The sequence below is a fragment of the Neopsephotus bourkii genome, unplaced genomic scaffold (assembly GCF_033783945.1).
Source record: "Neopsephotus bourkii isolate Nb327-2 ecotype Australia unplaced genomic scaffold, CSIRO-AGI_Nbou_v1 NB_954, whole genome shotgun sequence".
Taxonomy (NCBI): domain Eukaryota; kingdom Metazoa; phylum Chordata; class Aves; order Psittaciformes; family Psittacidae; genus Neopsephotus; species Neopsephotus bourkii.
In genome coordinates, this window is record NW_026901448.1 from 215,121 (window position 1) to 239,485 (window position 24,365).

The 24,365-nt window shown below is 38.8% G+C and overlaps 1 protein-coding gene across 1 annotated transcript; it reads right to left on the bottom strand.

Annotated features, from left to right (window-relative positions):
* Positions 1 to 1,053: 1,053 nt before the first annotated feature.
* MLYCD (malonyl-CoA decarboxylase) lies at positions 1,054 to 24,118 on the bottom strand. The gene is made up of 5 exons (XM_061358893.1): positions 23,502 to 24,118; positions 13,466 to 13,578; positions 12,705 to 12,861; positions 12,054 to 12,203; positions 1,054 to 2,949 (listed from the first exon to the last, which is right to left on the bottom strand). The coding sequence occupies exons 1-5, from the start codon at positions 24,051 to 24,053 to the stop codon at positions 2,416 to 2,418; spliced, it is 1,506 nt and encodes a 501-aa protein (XP_061214877.1). The 5' UTR covers positions 24,054 to 24,118; the 3' UTR covers positions 1,054 to 2,415.
* Positions 24,119 to 24,365: the final 247 nt, after the last annotated feature.

The window sequence follows — 24,365 nt, forward strand, 5'->3', positions numbered from 1 at the left end:
TATTTATTCTGCTCTCTTCAGCATTGTTCATGCTCAAATCACTCTTCAGTAGCAAGTTGGAAAATCCAAGCACTGCTAGACAGTTAAGAGTCAATGACCAATGAAAGAATACTAATAGCACTTAACAGCTGATGGCTTTTACGAGCAGACTGTCCCACCTTCATCTTCAAATGGCCCTTTTGCACTTGAATTTGTACCATGATTCTGGTACAGAACTCACTATGGCCTCACATTGCTAACTTATCAACATAACAGATGAAGTGACCTCAGAAAGCAAAACGCAACCAATAACTAAAACTGTAAGAACTGTTTGAAAGGAAATAAGTCTGCAGGCGCCAGGCTTGTGATGAAGAACAGATGTCATATAACAAACGTACCCATCCATAATAGCTCCAGTAAGATGCTGCCACGTCCTTTGTAATCTGCTTCTCGGCCCCACACCTCAAACACCTTAGAACAGCTCCTCAGGGTACCAGTAAATTAAACTGGCTATTAATGCAGAAGAATGTGGCATATGCCTGAGGTGAGGTAGAAGAGGTGGACCTGTTCATGATGTGCAAATGAACTATACTGGCTCAATGCTGAGCAATTAGCCCTGGAACCACAGGGTACCCTGTGAGAAACTCCTGATTTGACACGTCTGAATGGCAGTACTTATATGGTGCCAATACCTACTAGATTTTAGGACTGGTAGGATGACTACTTCCCTTAAGCAGATCCATATATCTGTAGTGTGCATATTAGATACAGGAAGCCCATGGTCTAGAGAAATAATTGAAGTGTTAATGAGGTGTTAGCAGCTTTTCTTTTTCTTCCTCATAAGCTACCCTCACTCATGCCACTGAACCAATTCTCACACATTTGTGTGGGGCTCCAAGTGGAAAAATCTCATTATCCTTTGAGTCCAGCTGTTAAGAATATAGGATGATGCTGTATTTCCATCTGTAGTAAAGCAGGAGCGTTAGCTCTTTTTGAACTATGGCCAGGTGGATGCACATTTAATTGCCCTCAAAGTTCCTGTTTCAAGATGAAAAAATCTTTCAAAATCATTGCATTTTCAGAACTCTTTCATTTAAAGTAAGTGACCTAGTTTCCTCAAACTTGAAGAGCTTAACATAACAAGGAAAAGAGGGTTCTCTTTATCTATTCCTCCCAGCCAAGAATGGCTTGCACATATTTATACAAGCAGCTAAATTTCACCTTGGAACCTGAATTCTAAAGAAGTTCATAAAGCTTAGAAAACTCAACAGGAGAATTAAATCATCCTCTAACACGTTAAAACAGAAGCAGTATGTCTTGCAGCAATCTGCATGGTGAAAATTTTAGTACCAATACAGTTAAATGCCTACATTCACCCTAAGACCGTGTACAAAAAACAGACTAGCAAGATGCACATGCTACACAGGAAAGAAAAAGCAACGTGTGAGTAGTTTGTTCAGTCTGATATTCTGATATGGGTCTGATATTCTAAACTGTAGATAGCTACATTTTAATTGTAAATAAATCAGAAATTGAAAACCAGCATGAAATTCTGTTAAGATGGTCCTTCTGCTGTGGCAATATCATTTCTGAAGGAGGGCTCTTAAGTGAAGGAAGGTACACACCAAAATACACAAGACAGGATTTAGTGAGAAATACTGTTTTATTGGTTTGCAGGTCACAGCTACCTCTTTATAAAAAAGCTCTTTATCAACTTAAAACATCCCCAGCGCCAAAGTATAGTATACATATTTGGACATTTCTCAACTGATCCCGAAGTATCAGTCTCTTATTTCTATCTGAACATTTCCTTCTTGCTCATTATACTTCAGCAGACAAAAATGCAAATACAGTACGACATACCTGCTGCACTGAGAGACCAAGATTTTCCAGCAAAGCAAGGATCGAATTAGATTTTTAGTGGGTTTGAAAAATACCAAGAGGTTTTACATGAGTTTTTGAGGGTGAAAAAGACAGGTATTATTGAAATAAAATTGTAGATTAGTGTTTTGCTAATATATTTGAGAAAAAAAATTACCTTAATCTTGTAGTTCTTTCCAGGTACTTTGGTACTGAACGATCTATACTACTATTATGCCAAAAATGTGGAGCTCCTTTTAAAGATACAGTTTATACAGGTTTATTATCAAGACTAATGGTACAGCTCAAGTATTTTCTATCAAAGTTACCACTGAGCTGTAACTGACTGAGAGAATTTCACTCGCCTTTTAATACATACCTCATACATACATATTTGCACATAATAGATATCTAGAACTTGCAGTGGCTCAATCACAGTCAATCAGGCTTTGAATATATGACAAAGTAAGCAAGACAACTGGGAACCTAGGTAACTTTTCATTGCACTGTGCTGAGTAAATTATTACAGGCCTTTATAGGTGAGGAACACTTGATCTTGGTTTTCATAATATTTAATTAAAGCTTGCTGTTTTGCTGGAATTGAGACACCAAGGAAAGAACCTGCTCTGAAGCTTTAATCTGTTTACTGCCCAGGTATGCTGCACTATTGCTGGCTGTATCCTCTAAGAAATACCTGTAATTTACCATCATGCCACATGAAGCAGCAATGCCCCGAGGGCTTGTGTCCGCCATCCAGTTTATCCGCCACATCACAGAACCATTCTGAAGATGGAAATTTGCTACTGGATTAAGAGCATAGCCACGATGCTTCTCTCCATACAAGTACCAGGCACAGAGTCTCATAAATGGTGAATGGAGCACTTGAACTAATTTCTCTGATCTCACCCACTCATTGTTATTTAAGATCTTCTTCAGTGTTTCAGTAGTAGTGTCTCCTGTGATCTCAGAGATTTCTTGCCATTCTGATTCTGTAAACAGCTCATTTCTTTCCAGTTCTTTTGCTTGTGAGGAGAGGAGACCAACAAGCCATTTTGTGAATCCCGGTATAGGTGAAAGAGTAGAGAAAGCTTTTATCTGAGGAAGTTCTTTCTGCAGACAACAGGAGAGAGGAAAGAAAAAAATAAACCACCAGTTTTGTCATGATTGACAATGAGAAGTTTTGAGTGAAAGAACAGCTGATACCCTTTTACTTGATGTCAAGTGACGACTGGGGATCCTGAGAATTAAATGATACATGCAGACAAACACAAAATAAAAGATCACCTGCCAGTAACAGGTTAGTGCCTAAAAAGCACTTGGAGAATAAAGGAGATTTTAACCCTGACTGAACTATATTCCACACATGTCATCTATTTAAAAGTACTTCTGCAGTACTTACCAATGCTATGTTCTGATGCAGGATTTCACAGACAGAAATCAACAAAATCAACAAATGCAATCACATGCTATTAAGTTGTTTGGAGGCATCAAAAATTTTAATAATAAATATACAATTTTTCAAAACCTTTCAAATATATATAAAAACCTTATGAAATATTTTTACATATAACTATCTTTTTCAAATGAAAAGCAGTTTATTATTCCAGTCTACTGTAAAATCAGGAAAGAAATGATTTCTAGATTTTCATGCACAGAAGTATGTCCTGAGGATTTGAAAGAGGGGCTTTTTACACACATGGCAGCTACTTTTTATGCTATATCCAAACTACACTGATAAAATAGCAAGGTTAGAAATACATACTTGCAGCTAAAAAAAAAAAAAAAACCAAAACAAAATTCACAGTTTAATACCTGTTTAACAAAATAAAACTTCACTACTCCTAGTAATTTATGAGTAAAAACTGTTAACTATGTGATCACATAAAGCAAAACACATAATGTGTTAGTTTTAGAACACACCAATGGGAAGAATAGGGAAGGTTGCTAAACTCACTGTAACTTGTAATTAACAGAAAGTACATCAGTCAACCTTGTTGAAGGAACACAGAGGCAAGAAACAGAGGGAAGATGGAGCTGAACTGAAACAATCAGTGTTGTTTTAATTACTGTTCATATAGGTTGAAGTGGTAAGAATCAAGACATTTATCAACATTACAGAAGTATCTTAATGTCAACAGAAAATTGTCTTTAAACGACTACAAAATGCATTTTTTCTACTTTGAGTGTTACAGAAATAACCATTAAAAAGTCATCATCGCTCAAATGCTACCTCACACTACCAAATGTTAATGGAACGCACGCTGCTGGGTTGTTGGAATTGCACCTGCGAGGCTGCATCCTTAGGTACTGCTGTGCCCCACACCACGCTGCTATCTGCGTGCTGTGCCATGAGGATGCAGAAGCCAGGAGCACAGGCTGGAGCCATGCACCATTTCTAAATACCTTTAATAACTGAAATAACATTCAGCCAGTTATTTACACCGCCTTTTTCCTTATCACACAGAGCTTCTGAAATAGCTTAATGCTGTCCTGCTGGCTTCCAGCATTACAAAGTACCAGCCAGCTCAAATCTACCACCTCTGCAGTTTTGTGACTTATAATTGCGTAAAGTGGCTAACCTCACTTGCTCCCCTTAGCTGAAGTTCTTTAACTATCACAGAGATACACAAGCCAAAGAGCTCTTCTTCTTCAAGACCACATAGGAACGAGAAAGACAGAACAAGTTACAAAGAAACACAGTCTCCGTCACCTCCTTAGGGAACTGGACAAAGGAAAAAATAAATAATTTTATAAAACCAATCATTTCTGTGTGTTAATTGAACAAAACAACCATTTCTGTAACCGGAGTACCCAGGACACCCTGACTGTATCATATTCTCAACTGCTATTGTTACCATGGTTAGAGTACAATACTGCCAAAGCTCATCTCCTGTGACTTTTTCACTAAAGGACATGATGATATTTTATTTTTAAGAGTAATTCTGAAGCAAAGGTCTGCAGCAAGATTGCATATGCACTTCATAAAAGTATCATTTGTAAACCTACAGAAAGCAATGTCCATGGAAGGCAGGTTCTGCTGGTATCTTAGCACCTCTCTGTTCAATTTTAGAGAATACAGCATCTATAAAACAAAAGTTTATTAGGGTTGTGCCCTTACTGCAGACCATGGCTACAAAAGCCATGGATATAGAAAATATGTTTTAATTGAAAGAATGTTTCTTGAATTAGACAGTTCAGACTTTTTTAGAGACGTTTCCCCTCTGATTTTGAAAGGAGAGCGATAGCTACAGTAATTAAAAATATACATTTGGGGGCAGGAAAAGGGCACAAATGAGAACAGAAATTAGAACAGAACAAACCAACTCTACAGACTTAAAAAATCATTCCTTTCCCAACCCCACACTCAATACTTCCCCATGGATATAAAGCTCATTTATCCACAAATTAATTCAAAATAACTTTACATAATTTGAATACAGAATCAAATGCACCCACTAAATCTTCCTTTCGTCACCTTTCATCCCCTTCCTGTAGTGTTTCTCAATCAAGAAGTCTATCTAATCATCACATCTGGAATATCCTTTTCTTTAAAGCAGCAGGATCTTAATTAGTATGGCAGAGGAGAGTCATGCACAGATGCCCCCTTGTCAGCTACACTTTCCTTGATTCAACGCTAGCTCCTATTACAGAACAACACTTTGAGCAAAAAACAACAATTCTGGAGAAAGTGGAGGAAGAAAGATGTCACAAAAGGGAATTTTTAAAGGAGACTGGAAAAACACTTCAAAATACTTGTTCATGGAAAAAAAGCTGAATGTTCCTAGAGAAAAAGCTGACAGTTTTCAGTTTTGTAAAGACGGTAACGAGCAGCATCACTTGCTACCTTTGTTTCTCCATCAGCACACTAAAAGCTGACCAGTGGGGACCCCGCTGCACACGGCTGTAGCTTCACTGCTAAAACAGTCTGCTGTTAAGTAATCTGACCTTTGGCATGTCTGCTCTCACTGCAGTTAGATAAATTTCTGACCAGAAGGAAAGGCCACAATGCCCTTCTGAAGATTCAGTGACGAAGCACCCTCCTGCTTGTCTACACAATAATGATGGATGACAAACTCAGCAACTGTCTAGGATGTGACAGACCTACAAATGAACCTTGAAGTACACACAAACACAGACCCGTAATCTATAATGAGAAGTACCCTTTTCACATCATCTTTCTTAGGAAGCAACAAGCTCTCCCCAAAAGAGACTGGATTTCAAACTGGGTTTCATTCTTTGTGTCTTCATTCCTGTTGTGCTTTAAAGTTCCTCTTTAGTCCATAACACAGAGAACACAAGAGATAGGAATACATTGGTAAAAGCTTTTAAATTAATCATCTATCCATGAGAAATCCTAGATGTGCTCCAGAGGGAGTGTAGATATTACTGTTGTGCAGCTGGGGTGAAAAAAAAGAAAAAAAGAAGAGAAAAAGGTTGTTAGAGACTCTTTTCCTCTGGGTAGGGATTGAAGGAATTCAGGATGTGTTTCTTTTTGACCTGAAGATGGGATCGTATTTCCTTCAAGTTTTCCTCTTTTCCCAACTATATTACTTGTCCTAGAAAAGATAGTGCCTTTAAGAACAAACATATTGCTTAGGTCTCTTTCAAGAATTCTTCACAGATATTTGTGGTTAAAACCCAAGAGGAAACGAAGCAATGCTGAAATTCGAGAAGCAAAAACTCTTCTTTCAGGGAAAAGGAAAAACTGAGCCAAAAGAAAAGGCTGGTTACCACAAAGTCAAGTCCAGAAGTCTCCTGCAACATCACTGCTAAGAAAGCAGTCTGAAAATACTGTTTTGCTACTGAGCATTTCACACAGGAACTAAGCTTACAGAGTAACAGTGTCAACCTCATCTCCCGACTGCAAAACCCAGAGGGTACCCATGCACCATCCCCAAGGATAAAAGCAAGAATGAAGGATTTTTTCCCATATTTGTGGATTAATAACAACCACTGCTAAGTTCCTACATAGGCAACCAACATTTTGCTTCCTTGGGATGTTGACTGCTCTCTCTGTGTATCCTTCACTTTCAGGAGTGACCTGTTCACCAAGACCAACGCAATATTTAACAAGAAGTTAGTTGCTCCTACTCTATCAATATACACAATGTAAAATTGTGAATAATTTTTACTTCTCAGGATAGATAAGACATGGGAAAGTGATCCCATTTTGAAGCTACAGTACAGATTACTACTCATCTGATAAATGCTCTAGTGTAGGAGCTTTTCTGGGCAGGCATTTCTTGTAGAAAAATAAATAGATTCAGGGGAGTGTGCACATTTATGTTGCTGGTAAATTGATGTGCTAGTTTCTAAGACTATTGGTGGAGATCCATTAATGTTTATTTTCCTGTCAGAAACCCACACACCATTAAGAAACAGCTGCTCATTTTGTTTTGGGCTGGATTTCTGGGTTTGGTTGTCTTTTATTTATTTGGGTTTTTTTCATTACAGGAGAGTGCAGATTTCTCCTATTATCCATATCTTATCTGAAGCTGTCTTGTGCTCTGAAGGCTGTAGTCCAAGGTCACATTTTTCATCAATGAAAGCAAAGTGTGTTTTGGAAATTATGATCTCCCCAGGTCACCTAGATTAAATTAAGGTAGCAATTATCAACAGCCCAACCAGAAAGCTAAAATCTGCCACCAATTGTTAAGCATTTCTATTGAGTCACACAGTAGCTATCAGTTTTCTCCCCCAAATGCCACAGGCTATAAAATTCTAAGCAGTTTTCTCAAAGGCTTCACCACAGTTATCTGTGTCTGTCATCTGCAGACTGAATTGCTATGATGTACCTTCTGCAGAGCTAGAGACCATTTAGAGTGGCTATAAACACATCCTGAATTAAATGTCTGTCTAGTGAGAAATCTGTCTACGCATTCACCAGCACCTATCAGCTCGCTAAAAAAGCATCTGTCTGCTTGTCTCCCAGTGTCCAATTTAGGGTTTGTTTGTTTTCTTGCTAGTTGTCCAAAACAGTTTCAAAATCCAATTCCTTTCTGAGAACAAAACAAGCTTAAATTAAGGACTACAAGAGATTATTTCAGTTGTCTGCTCCCTGCTTTATATACATTAATATAACCACAAGACTACACAATGGACTCATGAATTCAACCTACTGCTTACCCAAACTAATGTAAACAGGATAAGCTCAGAAAATAATGGAAGCTTGTTTATAAAAACCTTCTGCATTATTTGTGTAGCAAACTTTTGTTAAGCAACTACCAAAGAAAGAAAAATCTCCTAGTTACAGCAGCTTACTTTCTCCAGGATGCCCTCTGTATGCGACACAAGGTCCTATTCTGATACCCATTATACCCCTCCCCTTCACCCAATTATATTACTGCACTTGCCAAAAATGTCTATGAGGAGATTAAGGATTCAAACTGCTAACAGTGCACATATAAAGAGATGAAACTGAGGACCCATTTCTGTGACTCAAGTTCATATGTCCTCCATCTGCTCAGATTAGTTAAAGACTCAAAAGCAGGGGCCATTAAGTTCTATGCAGTGCCTCAAACTAACAGTGCTCAACACTGAGGGTTGTAATCTTTGCCAAAGTCTCTACCACTGCAGTTTTCCTAACAGTCCTAATAAAAACACATTTGCAAGAAATATTTTCATGAGGGAATCTGTACTTGATGTTCTCTGAAGGTGAGAAGTGCCACCCTACACAAATTCATGTTCAGCAGTGATCAGCTCAGGCAAATTAGCAAAATGATGATGCCCCATCTCTGTTCAAGGCCAGGCTGGATGGGGTTTGGAGCAACCTGGTCTAGGGGAAGGTGTCCCTGCCTGTGGCAGGGGGTTGGAATTGAATGAGCTTTAAGGTCCCTTCTAACTCAAACCAGTCTGGGATCCTATGATTTCTAAACAATAAAGCTCTATCTTAATTGTCCATGAATGAGATTTTAAGGATTCTGATAAAACTGAATTTATAAATATAACTTCATAGTGTAGATACCAACTAAATCAATGTTTCCATATAGTTTTTAAAAACTTTGCCAAGGCTTCAATGGTGGAAAAAAAAGGAGTGGCTATTAGCATAGGTATAACAGTGCATGTCTTCTTCTGATCTAATAATACATTCATGACACGTCCAATTTGGAGTTTTTCTTATGGAGAATGACAGCTGAGAATTCAGTTTTGAGGTTACAAGTTGAAGTGTCCCAGCAGGTTAAGTTAAGGCAAAGTCAGATAAAGGATTTTTAGTAGAGGATAAAAAAACTTTAAACAGTTTGCAGTGCCTTGGGAAAACACAAATGAAATAACATGCTGCAGATCAAGCAGATATCCACAAAAGTTAACAGATGAGAACTTATAAAAGTGTATTAATCATCAATGATTCAGATAAAATGAAAAGCAAAATTCCTGATGCCTTCAAAACAGCCTCCTCTTCCCAAAGCATTTTATTATCAGTTAAATTAAGAGTCTCAACTTATGTAACCTGGATTGCTTGGTGATTTAGCAGCACTTTTAAAAAAAATTTGTTTATTGCAAAGCCATGCAAAGGTTAGGTAAAATATCCTCTTCCGGTCTGAGACTTCAACTATCTATTTTTACAGAGTCTGCTAGAAGCTTGCTTAATGAGATGTGATTTCTGACCCAAGAATTTTTTGCTGAGGCTATATTGTTTCAGCTGCTGCCACCAAGTCAACTCAGCACTACTGCTATACCATTTGTCCCTTTTAAAGTAAGTGACTGTAATGCTGCTCTGAAGAATTATGTCCAACCTGAGCACAGACAACCTTGGAAAGTCCGTTACTTACAGCAGACCAGAGAGAAAGAAAAATACATGTGTGCAATTAATGCACTGAAGTAGGCCTTCCAGAATTTTGGGAGAAAGGTAACATAGACTGCCCATAGTATTACTCATCATATGCCCTGCCTCTGGCCTGAACAATCTAACTTTGTGTAAATTTCAAAGTATTTTGAAGCTGAAATATACAGGTGGTTTTTTTTCCACTGAAAGGTGAAGTCTGCTTAGATGGGAGCGACAATGTTTACAACAAAAGCTGAATGACAAGGCATTAGGGAAGTGTATCAGATCATTCTGATAACAGTGTGATGGTTAGGGTCACTTCACAGACGTAAAATACCTATTGGGATATGGCTTTTGCAGAATTCAAGACAATGAATTCAAGAACAGTATTTTGGAATGATGAGGAAAAAAACATCAAGGAGTTGAGAGAAAGTGGGGAGAAAGGAAAATAGTATTAACAACACCAAAGAGTGGAAGAAAAACTTAAGAGAACCACATCCATCATAAACACTACTGGATTATCTTTCATGCATTTTTCCAACCCAGAGTGGTACACCAAGGTTTATCATCAAGAAAAGGAAAGGTATAGACGTTGTTGTAGCTTTGAATCAATATTAAAAGGCAGGTCAAGTTTTAATACAAGTTCATAGTCAGCTAAGTACATGTCCAATTTGCCATATAAAATCTTACTAATAACAGCATATTTTTCATAGCATCTTAAAGCAGTGTATCACATTTCAGTGGGGAGGAAGACCTCCATCTTTGGCACTGCATGGAAAGCACTTAGCTTTCCGTATCAAATACATTATTTAAGCTTGAGGCAGTAATTTTTTTGTTAGAATGCATTTAAAGGCACCTCAGCCAAAATGTTTCCTACGATCATGTAGTTGATGACCACGGAAAAAGGGCTGGACTTTACTACAACAATGACACGTAGAAACTTTGTCCTAAGTGTAAATAAGAAACACACACTTCTGTTGGCCACATCAAATTTTAGAACTATATTTTCCTTTCAAACTTATAACTTTTCTAGTGTCTTAAGTAATTAGTGATGGACAAATATGTTGTCAGTAGTTCTTTTATGAAAGCAACTCAATTATCCAGGAATTACTTTTCAGATATGAAAGCAGAGAACAGCATGAATTTGTTTCATTTTCTCTTCAGTCAAGATCAGACAGATGACATGCCCTAATTATACCTGGATGACTGCACTTTAGACAGTTAATCTAAAGCCATTTTGAAAGCAAAAAACCAAAATTTAGCCAAAATATCTATATAAAACAGAACAAAATAGAATTAAATAGCAAGAAAATACTTCAGGGCAGCCAGTTATGATTCAGTAGTTGCAATCATTTTGTAGCTGCAGCAATTTGGTGCATCCAATTTTAAGTTATTTTTGTAAGTAGAACTTAAGTTCTAAATCACAGACAATTTTCCAAACACCATTACTATTCCAGATGTTGGAAGAATGAACTTAAACACAAGTAGTGATCATCGTTTTTAAGAGGTAGCTTTGTCAATAATTTAAGTAGCAAAGTCCATTAAACAAAGTACTAAATACAGAAATTTGACGGTCTCTTTCACACCACTCCACATGTAAATTAATTTCATTCTTTTCTTCAGTTCCTTTCAAGAAGCTTCTACAAGAAATCCTTAATCTATTAACAATAATCCCATAGCATGCAATGATATTGCATAAATTCACAGAACTGACTTGCATAAAGTAACTGATTCCTGTGACTTTCAAATGTTAAAGACATCTTCTCTGCTATACTGCATGAAATGCCCAGGCAACCTCTGTCCTTTTTTTGGGGGGTGTGTTGTTTTTTGTTTTTTTTGTTAGGTTGGTTGTTTTGTTTTTAAATAGGCATACTCAAGGTAAGCATGAAAACTGTATATATAACCAGGGGCAACTCAATATAACAAACAGTAACACTAATTAATTAATGTACAGGAAGTACTTTTCTTATTGGAGCAGTTGTAAGATTCTGAAAAAGGAACAGTCAGGTACATTGAAAAGAGATGATATTGATCAGGTCCTGGAAGGAAGCCTGGTTGCAGGTTCCACTCACTCAACTGAGAGACAGCAGTGAACCTTACAACACGCTACATTGCAAAATACAGCTGTATGAAAGCTACCTTCAATAGAAATGTACTAAATTTGACTTCTTGTCAACCTATGCATATGATTGGGCAAACACAAGCAATTCACACAGTACACACGACCTATGCAACAGTATCTACATGTTGTAGACATTCATCAATAGCAGAAGATGTTCTTCCAACCATTCTTTGCGCATCTTCAAAGGCTGACCTGGTAAGAACCTGAAACTGTTGGGGAAGACCTAGCAGTTCCTTGCCTTGAGCAATGATACTAAATGGAAACTAAAACACCAACGTGAAGGGAGCAGGCTGGCCAAACAGCACGTTAAGTACACCCTGCCACACGTACCTGCAGCTCTTTTACAACCCGCTTGATGAGGTAAGTCCCAAGTTCCACACCTTGCAGTCCCTGCTGAGTTAAACTGATTGAGTAGAAAATTGCTGTTGTAATTTTGTCTGCATCTTCTGTTTCTAAAGGCGGCACCTCTTTCACTATGGCCTGGGAAAATAAGAATGAAAAAACAAGTTAGTACTAGTTATTACCATCATTACAGAGAAAAGGGCCTTTCTTTTTAACTTGCAAACCTGTTAACACTTTTCCCCACTGTTTATTCATTACTCTCTGTGAGAAACAACAAAATCTAATACAAAAAGTATAAAGAAGAGCTGCTTATCCATTAGCAAGTGCAGGAAATAATTGTAATGTGGTTTAAAACTTTGAGAAATAATCACTACTGCTTTGAAGTTTTAATCTCATTTGCTCTCTTTTCTTACATATATCTTATTATTCTTGCCCTTGAGCAAACCCCCAAAATGTCAACTTACATCATGCAGGAGATAGACAGAATAATCCTGTAATTTTTAAATGTCAACGCTTTCATCTCTTAAAAAAACTCAATCAAACCCAAATATTCCTAAATTATAACAAATTATGGACTTTAAAAGAAGTACATTGCAATTAGAGCACTTTCCTGTCTACTAAATGCATCAGTGACTGTACCTGGATGCTGCTGGAGATATCACTGGTTAGTGCAACATGCAAGACTATCAGTGGTTCTCCTGGGATTGCACAGTGAGAAAAAAAGTAGCATCTTCTATATGACCCAACTCGACGCTTCATATCAACCCAGTTTCTAACAGGATGCACAGCTTCAGAACTCAATGAGAAAATAAAAACAAAGTAAAATTATGTATTTTTTTTCATTTAGAAATAGGGATCAGCTGCCAGCCCTACAAGCTCAGTACTTTCCCACTGATGTCGGTGACAAAACTCTCCAATAAAACAAGGAGAATCAGGGTATAAGTGAAAAAAGTTAAATTCATCAGAAAACTGTGACAAAGCAGATGGTAAAGACACACTGCACACCCACTCCCTCTAGTTTTCTTTAGGACATGCCTATCACGTATCTGAGATTTTACTTCCACTCTCTATTCACTACAGAATATTTGACTGAGATGACTAAATCCTTGTATGAATCTGAACACAACTGCAAGGGGAAGTGGGAAAAGTAGTTGAGAAAGTTGGAAGAAAAAGCAGCAGAGTACAAGGGCAGTATGTGAGCTGAAGGATCAAATTATGGGACAAATGATCCCCTTCCCCTGTTTCCTTAATTTGGTTTTAAACAGTGTACTCTGTAGTATGTAAAATGCAACTATCTCTCATTTATACTCTGCCTTTCAGTATCTTGAAAATAGTGAATCTGTGCAGTCACAAGCATTTAACAACCTCCTCACTGAGCATTTGCAACTTTTAGCACTTACTCACTGATTTTCTGTAGTACTTCGCAAGGTGATTGCCAAGTAACCCTTTCCAAGTTCAGGAATCCTGTTGAGAACCACTCTGAAAGCATGTTCTTTAGAACCCCATTCATTTCCTGCAAAAAGAAGAAAGATGGACTTATCTGCTAAAGAAGCCTTGTAGAACATAGGGATGTGAGCAAAGATAACCTTTTATTTCAAACAGCAACACTGGGAAGTTCAGGGAAACTAAAACATCTATTTGAGAATATTAACATCTGTTTGAGAATATTAACCACCTAATAGTTCAGCTTTCATCACACTGGACTGAAATGACAATGAAAACGTTAAAGACACTGCCTACAGTAAACTGCAGACAGCAAAATGGAAGATAAAGCCAAACAATGTGGGTGAAAAGCAGACAAGTATTTGATCAGTCTTGACAATAAGGCTGCATAGGTGCTCAGATTTAGATATTGTGAAAAAGAAAGATGGAAAATTTGATAAACATTATGTCTTGAATTTCACTGTAATTTTCTACATCTGAATCTCTTCTGAGTATCCAGCAGTTCATGCCTTAGGAAGATTATTAGTACTGGCTTATTAATTCAATATTAATATCTCTAGTAAACATTTTTTTTCCATTGTTCTTTAGGAGAAAGATATTCTCTTTAGAAGAATAGCTATTTACTCAGTCTGCATATGATTAACACATGGCACTTTCTCCTTTTGACAACTCTCCAAGACACGTAACACATCTGGAGCAACTCCGGATGTCACTCACTTGGAGGTCACTGGAACACATACTGACACATTTACGCCCAGTAAACTACAAAAATGCTTCAGTCTGGACCTCAGCATGGATTGTAGAACTCATCACTGGAGTTGTACATGCCCCGTAGGATACAAATTAGAAAATGAGCACCTTTCAACAGGATGAAGATAAACCCATAGGCATTAAAAAGTTCTTCTCTGCAAGGATGAAAATTTTTGAGCAAGAAAAGCAAAACCAGCAGCAGACTACAGAACTCAAAAATCACAATGATATGGAAGAGTATGATACAGAATTAAAGCCAAAGGTAACATGAAACGCTTTCAGGAACATTAATAGCAATAATGAATTTTATACTCCCTACTCTTTCCCCGCTGCCTCCATTATTAAAGATTTTTCTGTCTAAAATTCTTTGAGTTTAGAAAGTGTTCTCGAACTCAGCATAGCATGAATATCCCCTAAAGAGATTCTAGAGCTTATTTTTCTGTCTTACATTTGCTTTGTATACAGGGCACAGTGTGGTACCAGCACCAGTTTGCCAACAGCCTGATCAGAAACATAAGCTTGCTTACCTGAAACTAACTTAATAACCATTTATTTAAGAACAAGACCTCCCCATGTTCTATTCAGACCTTTACTAGCCACTGCTGCACACAGACAAAAATTATGCTACAGTGTACTTTAGCTTGCTACAATCAAGCAAGCAACAGAAAAAAAATATATAAACCTATCCAGAAAACACTTGCTACCTAAAACATTTTTCCAAAGCTCAGCTGTAGTCTCAGGACATCCATAAAAGAGCAAAAATATTTCTTGTTTTTTTTTAATAAAAATATTTTTTTAACTTTGTAACCTAATGAAGATGAAAGCTCTAGAAGCACCTGTCAAGAGACAAACACCAAAGCAGGTTCCCATTGGCCAGTTTTATTCTTTAATTCAACATACTATAAAAACTAAGTTTCAAACCCTGACTATGCTTGCAGCCAACTGTGATCATACTTCAACCTACACCAATCCACCCAAGCCCAGAATTAGATTAACTCCCCCCATAAAAACTCCTAAAGTTTATGGTAACGACCACAGACAGAAATTTTTTTTTGCTGAAAATATTTCATTTGCAGGAAATATTTTTGCCTTTTTATGGAAGTCCTGAGACTACATCTGAGCTTCGGAAAAATGTTTTAGGTAGCAAGTGTTTTCTGGATAGGTTTATCTTTTTTATTTTTTTTTTCCTGGTGTTTGCTTACATGTTGCAAGTTAAAGTACATTGGAGCAATGTACCAGTTTGCAAGGTAAATTCCTAACAAATCCTGGCTCTTTTCTGTGCCTGGAGAGTCAAGTTTTCCTTCTTTCCCTTTTTTCTTGCTATTCCTGCACTAAGTTTTGTTCGTGAAATATACCTTTTCAGGCTGTTGTCTGCACCTATCTTTGTTTGCACAGAAACAGCTGCTACATGAATGACCTAGAAGAAAACAGCCATTCATCTGCACAGAACAGTTGTCAGAAATGAAAATCTTTCATCTTTCTATATGCTTTTTCAGCAGTATCCTCCAATAAATATAGAAGAAGAGCTTATTTATTGAAATATAAATTGACATATGCTTCAAATAGTGAAAATGTCAACTGCCTTATTCCAAATACAGGGTGTATCCATCAGGTCACCTCTCCAAAGATTTGTAAATTAGTTTTTTGATGGTCTTTCTTGGTAAAGCCCTCAGTTATATAAAAAATCTGTGCTCAAAGTCTTTGGTGAAACTGTACTACAAGGCTGAATAAAGCCTGCATGTGCTAGTAGAAACAAAAATGTTAAATGAATACAAAACTGAAATACTACAGAAAAAGCAATCACCTTAAGTACATCTACAGGGTAAATAGAAAACAATGGAAGCCACATCACGCGTGGCACTGCATAAAGAGAAACCTCTGTAAAAAATACACGTATGTGACTATCTGCAACAAGTCCCATTTCCCTCAGGGGAAATGAGGGTTCACACTAATCAAAATCCACCCCAGGAATGGACAGGCTTCACAATGTTTCACTAATGCCTTGATTAAAATGTTCCTGCTCTCTTACCTCAAGGTTAGTTCCATCCTACACAACAGTAGGTGGTGTGGGGAGTAACATAATAGATGACATTAAAAAGGAGCAGCTACCTCAGAACTTGCAACTACGATAGTTAAAGAGAGACATATGCATTATACCTTCCCTGCCTAATAAGTAGATATACTGCACATTTATAGTGAGTCGGATGATTCAAGTGGCTTACTGGAAACATACGTTAAACCTGTGCTGTCTTATTACCTCAGAAAAGCACACAACTACTATAATATGACATTACTGGGAAAAATGCAGAATTACTGTTGGCTCAGTGCACCCTGACACTTGATGCACTCTGATAATACATCACTCAACTGCATTTAGAGTAGATGTAACCTATGCTGGCAAAACTGCTTTTGCTGATGCTTCTGGGTCTAACAGATTAAAGAGAAAGCACAAGGTAGAACAAGCTGTACCATGAAGAGGCCTTAATTGTCTGCGTAACAGCAGCTACAAAAGAGGGCTCTTTCTGGCACAGCTAAATCACACAGGGCTTGCAGCTCCTGGGCAGCACCCCTCAGTGAGTACTGGCTTGCAACTCCAACGGGGCTTTTATCAGCAACAGTTTATGCAGAAAAGCTGACTTTCAGTTCAAGTACTCTCTCATATGCAGATTGGTTTTAATAGTCTATGGTCCCAGACAAACATATTTTGATTATTTTTGTTCATACTGGCTTTAAGATGCTTCCCTTCTAAATCCCTGTTTTTGCATGGCTCTGAACTTTTTAGAAAATAACCATAAATCCTTTTAGTCTAATACCCTTCAATGTAGTGAAAGTCTCCAGGTATTCCAGGACTGCCTGTCTGCTTTTCTTTCACAAGAGCACACTGTAAACCACAGAAAATAAGCTAGAGTTGTCACATCTAGGGTCAAACTTACAGGTTCCTATTGCTCTCTTGTCATTCTTCTGCTTTTTGGAGCGCCATTTCAAGCTGCAGTCTAGCAGCTAGGAGGAAAAACTGCTGATGGCTGCACTCCTGCTAGTCATTACTTTGAACACAGAGCTCTGCGTCTATTGGCAGTAAACAGGGCTCAGATGGCAACGAGTGACTGGCAGAAAGCCAGTTATACTACACAGAGACTGGTAGAAGTGGAAAACATAGGAATCATTCATTTTGCTTCTTTGAAGCACCTTCAGGTTTAATAAGCATGCTCCATACGACAGAAAGTAATGATGCCCAACTGCACCAAAGGCTTCTTTTCAAGATGCAGAACACATTACAGAGCCACTTCAGGTCCAAGATGCAGCTGTATAAAAGCAACACAATTTGTAACCAAAGAAGAAAGTGGAGCAGATGAGCTTTCAGTAATGATCATGAAAGAAAGGAAAGTTTTTGATGGGGAATTACATCTCAATTCTGTCAGCTGTAAATAATAATGCTTTATAAAATAACAGGGCAGCAGGCAGGCCGAAGAATTAGAATAGTTGCAGCTGGAACTACAATGAGCTTCTCACCCAACTGCAACTGTGTATGTTGACAACACTTCTTAATGCAGAAAGACACAAACCACTTTATACTATCAAAAATGTGTTTAATTCAAGTAATCTGAGCAAAAATCGAGTTGTGATTAATATCCTAAAATATACTAAGTTTCTGAAAGGCTTGACTCCAACAATGATGGTCTTGGCTTACGTCCTCTTATTTTGTAAACTTAGTTCTGAGTAAATTCTTATTTTAATTTCAGAGGCCTAATCACAAAATTACATATCCAACGTTTCATTAAAAAGAAAGCACACATTTATTATTAAGCATCCCAATTTCAAATTTGAGCAACAATACATACTCCAAGTAGTATTTAAAATTACCAGCTATACTTTAGTTTCTATTAGCTAAGCATAATAAACTATGATTCTTTTTCTTTTCATTCTGTGTTCTTGCAAGAAGACATCAAGTTAGAAGCTTTTTAACTTTCACATCAGGTCCCTATGTTTTAGCAACAAATAAAGCTGTTATGAAAAAACTTGAATTATTTTTATTAACAAAAACCACCTCTCTGAAGAAGAAACTACCAATTTCCACTTAAAACTACTAGAAAATAAAACACCCCTACAAGAAAATTCATACACAGATATTTAACACAAACATAATATGAATCACCAGTAACTAACACTCCCTGCGTATCAGATAGCTAACTGTTAGCTCCTGGTTAGATATCCAACAGGGCTACAACAGAATTACCCTACCGGCCTCACAAGAGCTTTTTCCATAGCTTTGGAATGTTTGAAGTTTTTAACTTCAAAATGTACACAGAGAATATCCCTGGTGAGATACTGAAAAAATGCACTCATCAGCAAAGCAGGATTCAATAGTGTGACACAAATAAAAGTGACTTTTTCTGCTTTACTGCTAACAGTAATTACCGCAGAGGTAATGATAGTGCTGAAAACTTCCCTGGCTCTGTGTTTTATATTGTTTTATGTCTTATTCCTAAAAATAAAAACATTAAAATATATAATTTATCCCCCCTCATTCAGCTCATTTAGACGATGAGTAAAATGAGCACTAGCATTTTCAAGTGACTTAATCACCTGTATACGTTATTTCACTGTAACCTGTTGAACAAACACAAAATAGAAATGCTCCATCAACCAATAATTAAGAGTCCAAGCTGCTTTTCTGTTGATATGCTTAGAGGATATAGAAAAATATTTTGTATTTACAACACAGCAGTGGGTAATCCTTCTTTTAACAGGCCTTTCAAAATGCAAAGTAAAAGCTATGGACTGTGTAAGAAATATTTTAGTCAGTTTGGGCAAAACCAAAATCCCAGCAGGCCATATAATGCACTCCGTAATTTTCCTCCAGCATTAAGAAGATCCATTTAACTTTATTTCCATGTTTCATTGTCAGTGTAGATGCAAACACACACACGTTACAGAATTCTGGTTATGCTTTAGTCTTTATACATGTTAGAATTTAAATCAAATTTACAGTAATGAAACAGCAATGCAGGATTTTTGACAGGTAAACACCAAAATTTTTCCATAGAAAAATTTCTAACTTCATTTTGTTTCTCTAGCTAAAGGCTTCTTAGATTTTTAAAGCAAACTGTGTCAATATTAAGATTCTTCACATAGACACTGTTTCTCCTGAGAGAACAAATGCTCTAATTCATTGACGAATACTCATTGATGAGACTGCAGTTCTTTCAAAGATCTGAAATAAATACGTCTTTCTGCGGATGGATATAGGCAAGACAAACATTTCCCTTCCCCAAAAAGCTATGTACAGCCTACACACAAAATATTCTCCCTTAAAGCTTGTCCTACCATTGCCAATTTCTCTATTAAAATTTGAAAACATCTTCCTTGATTATACCCAGGTCAGTGTGCAAATCTGTGAGAAAGCTTTAAGACAAGAAAGTAATTCAAGGAAAAGTTCAACTCTGGGTCCCTGCTGTGTTTAGGAGCAGCTGCTATGAAGGGAAAAGTACCCAAAACAATTGTGGTGTTTCTTTTTTTCTATCAGACCAATACAAGAACAAGATTACAGATACACACCAACCACTGCTTAATTATGGAAGGCTTATTTATAATCAGTATGACAAAAGTACTATCTTTTTCGTTATCTTTTGCCAGCAACTTGAACCTCTGACTTTTTCTACAATATATGGAAAGATGAAGTATATTTTAAAAGCAGTAGTTGGAACTACTTGCTACCTGAAATAATAATGTGATTTTTTTCAACACAGTCCATATTTCAAACACTGAAACTGAGTAAGCTAGCAAAAATAAAAAATCCCAAGAGGAAAATGCTGCACAGAAGAAGTGAGGGAGAGAGGGTTCCAATCGGTAAGAGGAAGAACTACACTCAGGAAACAGGTTTTCAGCAAATCTCCTTTGTACATTGCAAGGGCTCATCAGAAAAAACAGTTCATTTATAAAGCCAGTGGAAAACCTGTGTGTGCTTTGGTAGAATCGGAGGGAACGGAACACATGGGAAGAACATCAGAGAGAAAGGAAAAAAATTCAAACAGCATCATGAAAGAAGAATTAGGCCCAGTTTTACTGTAATTTAACTTTCAAATGTGCCAGTACTGTGTATTTATTTTTTAAGTCATCTTAACATTATCCATGAGGCTTACGATAGTAATAACTGATTCATGTATTTAACAGAAAAGAAAACCCAACTCTGGGACAGATTATGAGGAAAAAATTCTCTTCACCATATGTCCTTTGGGCATTTTTTGGTGGATTGAGGGAAAAAAGGCTGAATAGCTTCAAAAGTACACTTTACCACTAATTTTTTGCCATCTGATTATCAAGAATCTTGTGTCAACAGTATTCATCAACTTTCACACATCCACAGAAAGACATTTATTGTGTCATTAACAACTTGTCTCTGAGAACACCTATAATTTTTGTCTTGGTCTTGTGATGATTCTGCCTTGTAGTAACTAACTAAAATATAAACTAAACCTTATCCTCAGCATGTTCCTTCTCTTTGCAAAATCCATCATATTAAGTATTTCCAGTGCAGTCTTCAGGGTTTATGTTCAAGATCTATGGAATTCCTCTAGTGAGGTAGCCACTGTTCTTCTCAATTTCTTGTAAGCCAGCTTTTTCAACACAGTTTGCCTTACTCTGGGTCCTGACAGTCAGAGCACTAGGACTTCAGACTTCATGGACATTGCCAAAACAATTCAGTGACTTCAGTGCTCAGAATTTTTCACAAGTCTAATAGTGAGACATTTCGGAGTGTACTGCAGCTAGGCACAGGTCACACAGTACATAAAATCAGAATCTGTATTTCTACATTTTCTTCAACTCAAGAAGAGATTTATGAGAGACAACTGAAGATGTGTATACTTGAAGGCAATACTGCATCAGTTTGCAGTACATCATCTATTTTGTTAATGATTCAGGGACAGTGAAACCAACAGAGAAACAATGATGAGGTAATTTGCATCTTCCTTTTTTAAAATAGTACCTGAAGAAATTCAGGGAGACAAGAATTCATCCTAGGTAATAGTAAATCCTGACGCAATAACATCCATCCCAAGTTCCTGAGCTTTTCTATACCTTTTTTCATCTCTTTCGTAGAAATACGGAAACCAGGAAAGAACCATTCTGAAATTGTTCACTACAGGATCCCAAAATACATTCTGTATCCCGAGAATAGTTCCCTACTCAAATTCTTTCTTCCTTAATACACACACACATTCCACCCTCAAAATCTATAGCCTGAATATTCTGCCATATAGTTTTCTCTGTTCTTGATATTTAGCCTCAGGTAAATAGGTAACACCTACAGCTTAAGGTATCAAATGCACTCATAGCACTTCTTTGCAAATTATTTGCACCAACTAGTAACCAGGTCCACTGCAGAAGCTTCAAGATGGGTGCTCCCTTGAGTGCTTATGGTTATTCTGATGCTTACTTGCAATGGAAACAGATTTTTAAGGCTGAACAAGTGCTTCTTTCGGAAGCAGGACATTAGACCTTTCCCAGTCATGCTAGAAAAGAACACTGGAATAGCACATAGTTCTTGGCTGATGTGGAACACAGATGAGAGTGACCTAAATGAAACTCCAAATTGAAAAGAAACAGTATCCAGATCAAATTCTCAGAGCTAATATGGTCACAAACAAAAACCAAACTAGTTCCAGCTTAATCTTTCCTGGCTTATGCGCTACTTATCACCAACTCTCATTCTTAGAATATATCACGTTTGAGAAATAAAACCGATCAAGTGCTAAAACGACTGCAAGAACAGACATGCATAGCTAAGCCTAATCGTATGATGAACCCAGATATTTAAAAAAGTAGTTTGAGAAAACGATGTAACAATGCTTATGACAGCACTTTCATTGAAGCTTTAGTTCAGCAGACAGTATTTTTCTACTTTCGAACAGCTTTAGTGTGTTTCTGAACATACGGTATTATTTGATGCATGTACATTCAGCTGTTTTACACATTTCTGTCTTGCTAATTTTGCAACTTCAGTCTGGTTGTACTTAAGATGATTCAGCTGGATGTGGAATCTTACCAGCGTTGTTGTTCCTTCAGTTATACAATGATCACGGATGTTAAGAAACATCATTTCTTGTCAAACTTAATTTGGATCTGAATTTCAACAAACAAGTTGGTCAATGCATGTGACCAACATCCTGTCTTTCTTCATGTCTTCTGGGAAGTCCTGCCACCTCCTGCCACTATCACCTCCAATATCATTCCTTCCTCCATACCCATGTCACCTCACTCTAGCTTCTAATCACTAGGATCATGAAATCACCGAATTCCAGGTTGGAAGAAACCTCAAGGATCATCTGGTCCCACCTTTCTTGGTAAAGCATGACATAGACTAATTGTCCCAGCATCTTGTCCAACCAAATCCCTGGTGGGAAATCTGTCACTCCCTGGAGAGATTATTGTAATGGCTGGTTGTTCTCGTTGGGAAAAAAATTTCCTTCATTGTCCAACAAGTATCTCACCAGGAGTAACTTTTAACTAACACACTACAACCACCCTTTAAATATTGGAACATGGTGATAAAGACTCCCCTGAGCCTTCTTTTCTCCAGGCTGAGCAATCCCAGCTCTCTCCGCCTTTGAACACATGGCAGACCCCCAGTCCTTTGTGGCTCTTCTCTGGATCCTCTCCAGCCTGTCCACATCTCTTTTTTGTACAGTGGGCACCAGAACTGAACTGATGCTCTACCTCAACTATTTTCTACATACTACTAAGCTAAGTCATGAGAACTTTTTTCTCCCGTTGGTATTATTCATAATTAGCATTATGTGGCCACTGTGTGACTTGTAGCCCTCTATCAGACTTTGGAATCATGCCACTACACATCACTCCTGCAGTAAGTACCTGACACTGCTTGGCAGCCCCATCACCTGCATTATGTCATGCTGCATCATTGTGGCACTTCCTCCATTGCCCTAAGGCACCCCAGCCTCCCACCACCACTTGACTTTGGAAATCCCATTGCTTTACACCATGGACTGCTCCCTCCCTGAGCTATCAACAAACCCATCTCCCACTTGTGCCATAGACGACGGAAAAGGCTTCCCTCCTGTCACAGCACGGAGACCCCAACAGTGAACCAGGTTCATGGGACACTTTCCAGCCGAACGTGGATGGTCCAGGAGTAGCTCCATGAGTAAGAAGCCCCAGACCACATGCCCTCAAGCCCTTCCTGGGCTCCATTTCAGATCCACCCGACTTCAGCCCAGCCCTCACCTTGACATGCGGCCCATCCACCGCCTTGCTCGCCAGCCCCTCCACCAGGTCGCCCCTCAGCTCCACCAGGAAGCGCAGCCCACCCTCGAGGCGGCCCAGGTGCTGGAAGAGACCCCGGTACTGGGGGTTGAGGTAGTAGCGGAGCCGGTCCTCGGCCTGCAACAGGGCGCCCAGCTCCCTCTGCTGCTCACGGGCCTGCAGCACCTTGGCGCTGAACTCCGCCACCCGCCCATGATCCACGCCGAAGTCACGGGCCAACCGAGTGAGGAGCTCGGCGCGGGGCGGCCCGGCCTCCAGGCCGCGGTAGAACCGCACGAACTCCGCGCTGCGCAGCTCCGCGGGGGGCGGTGCCTTCTCCTTGGTCTCGTAGGGCGGCAGCGGCGGCACGGAACGGCTCAGCAGCTCCTCCATACCCGCGACGGAGGCACTGCTGGTGCCTGGCGAGCACCGGTACAGACCCGCCGCCACCGAGACACGGCGCAACCCCCGCGGCACCGCCCAAGGGCCCCGCAGGAGGGGCCGCGGGCACAGGACCCAGCCCAGGTGGCTCATCCCGCACCTCGGCAGCCACGGAGCACCCTCCAGCGGGACCAGGCCGCACCACCCCCTTCGGGGGAGCTGATTGGCTGCCAACACTGACTGACAGCGCTCCTCGCCAATCGAAAGCGAGAAGAGTGTGGCGGGGCTGGGGTGGTGCTGCCGCCATGTTGAGTGTGGCGGACTGTGAGCTGGTTACCTGAGGTCCTTATGGCGGCCGCGTTCTGTCATTGCTTATAGCCCCTCTCTCCCCGATTGCCCTTCACACTGCAACCCACTGGTCCCTGTATCTTTCTCACTTGTCGTTACCATTTTTTCTCTACCCGT